Source organism: Callorhinus ursinus, unplaced genomic scaffold, assembly GCF_003265705.2.
Source record: "Callorhinus ursinus isolate GAN/ISIS: 27379988/994484 unplaced genomic scaffold, GSC_fseal_2.0 scaffold4, whole genome shotgun sequence".
Classification (NCBI taxonomy): domain Eukaryota; kingdom Metazoa; phylum Chordata; class Mammalia; order Carnivora; family Otariidae; genus Callorhinus; species Callorhinus ursinus.
In genome coordinates, this window is record NW_027397066.1 from 70,797,615 (window position 1) to 70,805,269 (window position 7,655).

General features: G+C 42.8%; 1 protein-coding gene and 1 long non-coding RNA gene across 5 annotated transcripts in view; one reads left to right on the forward strand and one right to left on the reverse strand.

Annotated features, from left to right (window-relative positions):
* Positions 1-5,864: 5,864 nt before the first annotated feature.
* On the reverse strand, positions 5,865-7,124 carry LOC112825389 (uncharacterized). The gene is made up of 2 exons (XR_003208680.2): positions 6,969-7,124; positions 5,865-6,859 (listed from the first exon to the last, which is right to left on the reverse strand). It is a non-coding gene; the product is annotated as an uncharacterized lncRNA (long non-coding RNA).
* NUDT9 (nudix hydrolase 9) overlaps positions 6,993-7,655 on the forward strand; it is a 19,480-nt gene continuing 18,817 nt past the window's right edge. For 2 of the 4 annotated variants that reach the window (XM_025873392.2, XM_073891925.1), the window contains exon 1: positions 7,268-7,627. In XM_025873392.2, the coding sequence (XP_025729177.1) occupies positions 7,521-7,627 (107 nt within the window). In that variant the 5' untranslated portion in view covers positions 7,268-7,520. Of the gene's footprint in view, positions 7,013-7,261; positions 7,628-7,655 lie in introns of those variants that run through there. The other 2 variants (XM_025873393.2, XM_073891922.1) reach the window with 2 other exon arrangements.

Consider the following 7,655-nt stretch of genomic DNA (forward strand, 5'->3'; position numbering starts at 1 on the left):
TTATATTTAAGAGGCAGGAAGATCACAAAAAATTGGACGTTCACAAAGAATTCATACATCTCTCTATCATCTGCAACTTTTCCTTATGGCTCTCAAATGCAAGTTTACAATAGTACAAATACTTGCATAGAAAGTTTCCTGACTGATGAATCACAGACCTGTACCCTTGAAACAAATAATACATTATATGTTACTAAACAAAGAAAGAAAATTTAGCTATTAAAACATTAAAAAAAAAGAAATTTCCCAGTTTCCAGAGGTTTTTCCACATATATTATCTCATTAGATTTTTTAACAAGCTTCTTAGGAAGTAGAGAAGAAAACTATTTCCCTATTTTATAAATGAATAGATTAGTTAGATTAACTTTTTAAAGCTCCCACAGGAAGTAAATACATAACTGTCAAACTTTTTTGCCCACTACCTATAGGAAGAAAGCACATCTTACATGTGTATGCTTCCAAGTTTTTTTTTTTTATTCATGAGAGGCAGAGAGAGAGAGAGGCAGAGGGAGAAGCAGGCTCCCAAGGGAGCAGGGAGCCCGATGCGGGACTCGATCCCAGGACTCCGGGATCATGACCTGAGCCAAAGGCAGACGCTTAACCATCTGAGCCACCCAGGCGCCCGTGTATGCTTTCATATATGTTGACTTTCACATATGTAGGCTCTGTCTCTAATATTTTCTATTAAGAAAATCGGAGAGCATGAGACTCGTGAGTTCAAGCCCCATGTTGGGTGTAGCAATCACTTAAAAAAATAAAATCTTAAAAAAAAAATTGTATGTAAAGACAACTAGGTAGTTTTGATCCAGTAAGATGGCTAGAGTTCCCCTGGTCTAGGAAAAGAACAGTGTTTGAAAACAGTCACACCTGAATCCTATGTGTGTATGTGACTTCACCTCCCTGAGAATGTTTCCTAATTTGTAAAACTGGGATGTTATGAATACATACCCTACAGGATTCTTGTGAATCCTGAGCTGAAGGCAGAAGCTCAAATGCTGAGCCACCCAGGCGCCTCATTGGGACAGGTTAAAATGTTTTCTGTGGGCGCCCGGGTGGCTCAGTCATTAGGCCTTCGGCTCAGGTCAGGATCCCAGGGTCCTGGGATGGAGCCCGGCATCCGGGCTCTCTGCTCGGCGGGGAGTCTGCATCTCTCCCACTCCCCCTGCTTGTGTTCCCTTTCTCACTGTGCTTCTCTCTGTCAAATAAATTAAAAAAAAATCTTTAAAAAAACTAAATAAAATGTTTTCTATGTGGAGAACCTTAATTTCATGCTGCCCTGCCAGCTGTTGAAGTAGCGTTAAAAAGGGGGGGGGGAACAAAAGTTAAGGATAAGGAGCCCTTCAATGATGATTTGAGCACTTACTATGACTAGGCATTATGCTGAGTGCCTCACATATAGACACAGTATATTTTACCCTCTCAATAGTCTTAAGAAGTAGGTTCAATGAGACATCTATTACGTGAATAAAGAAATAAAAGATTAAGAGAAATAAGCAAATCACCTGAGGTCATAGTATAAATGGTAGAGTTGAATTGAGATCTAGGCCATTATCACTAGTCTATGTTGCCTTTTTTCTTAGGGCAAAGAAGAAAAGCTAAGCCACTCCTAAATCACTTTGAAAAATTCAGAAGGATAAAAACTGTTACTCATAATACCTCCCGTTATTCATAACTCCTATAGCATTCATAACACCTCCCCCTCATAGCATTAGGTGACTTAATCCCTAATTAACAGGTCATAGAGTGCAGCTATTAAAAGAAAGATTTTGTTTGTTGTTGTTTTTTAGAGAGAGAGGGCGTGAGCACATGAGTGTGTGTGTGTGTGTGTGTGCGTGTGTGGTCTGTGTTGTGGTGGGTGAGGGAGAGAGAAAATCCCAAGTGCGGAGCCTGACAAGGGGCTCAATCTCAGGACCCTGAGATCATGAACTGAGCTGAAATAAAGAGTCGGACGCTCAACAGACTAGGCCACACAGGCACCCCTAAAACTAGGATTTTGAATTCCTGCCAACTTTTTATCAGCTATGTGATATCTGGTTCATTGTTTACCCTTCCCCGAGGTCTCAGTTACTTCATCTGTAAAATGGATACAATAGCAGCTTGGTTGAGTAAATGAGATATTGAAAAAGCAGAGCTGACATCTTACATACAAATATACTTAATGAATGATAGCTACTACTGTATTTTAACCAGTCATCAGTAAGAGGTTTATGTTTGCAAGGCTGGCTCTGTAGAGTCCTAGTGGATTCAGAAGGAAAGGCCACCATACTTTGCAATTCCATAGGCCAATGAAAAACAGTCTCTTTTCTTTTCCCTATTACTTTAAAGGACACTGAGGAAGAACATTCAGAAATGACTGCCAGACTGTGCTAAAGGAGGTACTTCCAATAGTTTTTCAGTCATTCTGGGATAGAAGACTTCATACTTGGCTCTGATGTCTGAATTTTAGAGCTGGAGGGAGTTAAATGTTAGCTTGTCCAACCACATTTTTTTTAAAGTAATGAATGTATGCATTCAAAGTAATGAATATATCTGGTTTAAAAATGGTTCAACAAGGGCGCCTGGGTGGCTCAGTTGGTTGGGTGACTGCCTTCAGCTCAGGTCATGATCCTGGAGTCCCAGGATTGAGTCCCACATCAGGCTCCCTGCTCAGTGGGGAGTCTGCTTCTCCCTCTGACCCTCTTCCCTCTCGTGCTCTCTATCTCTCATTCTCTCTCTCAAATAAATAAATAAAATCTTAAAAAAAGGGATTTTATTGATTTAACAGACAGAAAGACAGAGAGAGAGAGAGAGAGAGAGAGAGCGCACAAGCAGGGGGAGCAGGAGAGGGAGAAGCAGGCTCCCCGCTGAGCAGGTAGCCCCACCCCAGGACCCTGGGATCATGACCTGAGCCAAAGGCAGATCCTTAACTGACTAAGCTACCCAGGCATCCCTGTTTGTTTATATTTAAAACTTTTACACTTTTTATGTCTTATTCCTGCCACTGTATGATGAAACTTTTGGCTTCCCATTTTGTAAGAGGAGGGTAAGCCCTATTGTTTTCCTCAGTTGTCCCTTCCTACCTCCCAACTTGTAGTATCTGGTTTACTTTCATATTCTCAGGACTGATCATATTTACTTTATATTTTGTAACTGTAACACTTTCTGTGCTTGGTCTATGTTGACTCTGAAAGCTCAAAATCAACAGAGAGCATTTACATTCTTATGACTAAATAGTGGCCTTCCTCAGCAGGAGGCTGCTATTAGACTAACTGGGACGGAGTGGGCCAGAAGAAATCACAGTCATCTCAAAACTATTCATCCTTGGCCTTTATGAAGACTGAGGCAGCATAATGTCAAAGCAAAAACTCTGAAGTTAGGTCGGAATTCCAGCTCTGTCACTCTCTAGTTGTGTGATTTTCAACAAGTCATTTAAATACTTTGTTTAAATTTCCTTCAGCATGCATTCACTTATTAAGAGACAGGACTGGTGGCTGATTGAAAGAACACAAAAGATACAAAGAAAATCCTTGCCATCAGGGAAGAGAAAGAGGAAAGCAGGCTACTGTTGACGCAGGGGATTATGGAAAAGGAGAGAGGATAGCAATAGAGGCAAGTATTAAGAGTCTTAGTAACTGGACTTCTCATTCCAACCCTTACTGCTATGCTGCTCTGTATCCAGTTCCAACTTTTATAATACCAACTTCTCTATGTTTTGAGGAACAAAATTTGGTACAGTGTTAATGGCTTTCCATTGTACTTGGGATAAACTGCTAATTCCTTACCATAGCCTATAAGACCTTATAAGATGTGGTTCTTGGGTCAAGATTTTTACATAAAATAAACCCATAGTAGCTTAGTCAAATAGGGGTTTCTTTTCCTTATTAGTCCAGAAGCAGTCTATGTAGGACAGGTGCAATGGTGCAACTATTTGAGGAAGTAAAAAAACAAAACAAAACAAAACCAACAAACCCTCAGATTCCTTCTTGTACCCTATCCTGACATCCATGTGTGTGGCTTTTGTCATTAGGATCTCAAGATGGCGTCTCCTTCTCTAGGAAATGTGCCCTCCTTTCAAGCAGGAATACAAGAGTGAGGGGAAACTGCAAAAGGTTAATACTTCCTGCTAAATCAGCCAGTCTCTTTTGCCCAGGAAAATAAGGGCCTTCCCAGAAAACCCACACAGTAGACTACCACGTTCATCTCATTGGCCAAGAAAGGGTCCTGTGGCCCCCTTAGCTGCAGGGAGCATAGGGGGTAAGTTTTTACCTGGACACATTTCATTCTTTCTTGTTTTTTTTAAAGATTTTTTTTTTAAAAAAGCTTTTATTTATTTTTCAAGAGAGAGAGAGAACGTGAGTGGGGCCAGGCAGAGAGAGCTGGAGAAGCAGGCTCCCCGCTGAGTAGGAAACCCGATGTGGGGCTCGATCCCAGGACTCTGGGATCAAGACCTGAGCAGAAGGCAGATGCTTAACCGACTGAGCCAGCCAGGCGCCCCAGCTGGATACATTTCTACATATGACATGGAAGAAGGGAGAACGAATAAATGGGTATTGGGTAACAGAGAGTTGTGCCCACCATACTGGCCACCTCTCCGGCTTCATTGCAGATCACACTTTCTGGTTTACTACTATGCTTTAGCACATTGACCTTTCTGTTCCTTGCTTATAGCCAAACTCTTTTCTACCTTAGCGATTTTGTACTTACAGTCCTCTCTGCTTGGAGTGCTCTTTCCCCAGCTTTTCCAGTGCCTGGTAGCTTCATATCCTTAAGTATTTCTCAAGAGTGATCTCGTCGGAGAAGTCTTTGCTGACACGCTTCTCCTGTAATACAGTTACTCCGGTTTCACTTATTCTTTTATGTAGCAAGTTGTCTACTTCCTTCATAGCATTTTTCCTAATATGCAATTCCTAGTTTGTTTATTTATACTTCATTCACCTCCCCCAGAAAGTAAGTTTCATGAGAGCAGGACCTTGTCTGTCTTGCTCATGACTTTATTCCTGGCACTTAGCGCAGTGCTTGGTAAATAGTAAGTAATCCATAAATATTTGCTAGGTAATGAAATGAATAGAACAAAGGTGAAACAGTTGGAATTATTAATCACTCTTAGTTTTAGTATACCTAAAATCAATTCCGGCAATCACATACATGGCTTTCCTATCGAAAAATATTCATTATTCGGCATCTTTTGCCTGTTTCACCAACTATTTTAAGAAGCCCTTAAAGTTGGTATGTGGTTACTAAGTAAAAAATTAAATAAAAAATATAAGCCCTCACTTCTCTCTACTTAAGTTCTAACGATATCCCTTTCATTTGGAATGTGGATAAACGGATGGTAGTATAAAACAGTAAATATTTGAGATGGCATTTCGGTTCTGCCCAAGAGTGGGCTATAGCACATGCTCACAACACTCTAGTAGATCTAGGAGATGTCCCTGAAGGGTGGAACCCTGGAAACCCTCTGTCTGAGCTAATTGTGATAGAGTCCTAGTACCGAGGAGTTGGTTTTGTTTGCAGAGTTGTGCAGTTCTTTGAGCTAAGTCCATTCCAATCTCTCTTTAAGGAATGTAGAGTTAGAAAACTGGAGCTCGAGGAACTTTCTATGAGAATGCCTTTCTCTCTCCCGTTCCTGGTCAAACGTTTTGTGGCTCACTGCCTTACTTCTCTTCTTCCTAATGACTGATTTGTCAGCACACTTCAGAGGAACTAAGCATTTTAAACAGAGCCTGCCTAATTATATTTCCAGTTTAAGCAGAGGTTATTGGCTGTCAACAATGGGGGCAAAGTTTATTTGACCAGAGGAAGCCAAATCCAGAAATTTATTTTTTTAATGATAGTACTTTACTGTATGGAAGAACTGCCAAAAATAAACAGACCTGGATACTAGGTAAAGTGGTAAGGACACATTTTATTCAGTAATACTGTTGTGTGAATGAACTCAACCTCCCTGAAACAGAAGGCTGGAGACTTTTTAAAGCCTTTAGTGTGCTAAGGGAAAGGCACTGAGGGGTGTCAAGGGGGTGAGTTGGTGCTTCACGTGGGTAGGCCATCTGGGTTTGTTAACTGGTCCCTGTCAGAGAAGAAACTTCTATCTTTATGACAAGAGGCAGCAGTCCAACTTAAAGAAAGATGTCCATTCAAGTGAGGCCCACAAGGACTGGGAGATAGAATGGAGTTATCTCCCTGAATGATTGCATTTCAAAGTGAGGGGCTCTCAGGTCTTCGAGGATCGTTCTGGATAGATTTTTAGCACAAAGGGCAGAGAAAGGATTTATAATTGCAAACTTTTGAAAGAAACTGCTCTAAGAGAGGGATGTAGGTACTATCTCCCTATCACGAGGCTTTGCCTGGAACAGTCAATTCTCCTGCATTGTTAGCTTTTCCACCAAAGCATTTTAACCGGGTCTCTGGTTATTCTAGGGACAAGGCCTTAAACTGCCAGAAGCCATACTAGTTTTGTCAAGTCTCTTAGTGTAGAGGTTGTGATGGAGCTGCTATATGCCAAAAGTTGTGCATTCTCCAGTCTTCAGAACAATACTTGTCAAAATTTGATTGATCTGGCTTTTGAGACAAAGTTTTATAATGTCTGTGTCTCTACCACACCATTGAAAGCAGTGGACTTCGTACTTAAATGTTTGCCACATTACTAAGATAATGAATATAAAAAACTGAAAGCCAGATTACAAACGGTTTTGTTCATTCTGAATTACCAATCTTCAGTCTGGGGGTTTAGCTAATTTTTGCCCCTTGTTTTGTCTTGGGTTTTGCTCTGTATTCCTGCTCCGAGCTGCGCTTCCGGCTCACAGCTGGTTTGCTCCTCCACTGGTTTGCCAAGGCCACATCCGGCAAAGCTTTGTCAAATTGAACAGCTACAGTGAACAGCCTGGTAAAAGAAGAAGAGAAAAGTCTTAAATGCGTTGCAAATCTCTAAAGTACCTCCTTTTCCTGCAACCACTCGTTCAGATAGGATTAGGACGCCCACTGTTCACTACCTGAGGCGCCTGTAACTCCTTCCTGCCGAGAAAAACAGAAACAGGTACACGACTTTCTCTCAATCCCTTTTCTTTCTTTGCCCATTTCCCCCCTTCCAACTCCCCATCTTCTTGCGCTTCCTCCTTTTCTTCGGGCGCTTTCTCCACCTAGTTCGCACCACTCCACCCCAAGTACGCCTGCGCACACTGGAAGGTCGAAAAACGTGAACGCTGGGAAGCCGGCGCTGTTTTTGCTTTACGGCGCGGCTGTAAAGCGCTGTCACGGACGTGTGAGGCCACGGGGTCCGCGTCGCTGTTCTGAGGCAGCAGGCGCTGGTACCGTCCGCGTCGCTCGCAGATCTGGTTCCCTTCGTCTCACTGGCGCGAGCGGGGGATTATCTGGGGAGAGTTCCCGGTCTTGTGTGTTTCTGTGAAAGACGTAGATACTCCTTCCCCGGAACGGGAGGGCGGTCCGTCCTAGTGCCCGCTAGATAACCTGGGGCTGTGGGCGGACCGAGGCTGTGGCCCCGGCTAAGCGTGACCTCGCTCCGCGAAGCCGCCCGCGGGCAGCTGATGGCCGAACGCATCCTGGGAAAGACTGTAGCCACAGTGTCTCTCTCTGTGGCCTTGGCCTCTGTGACTGTCAAGTCCTCAGGCTGTTGCAGCATTCCGGCGTGCAGGTATTTCCTGGTGCTGCCTTCTGAGTCC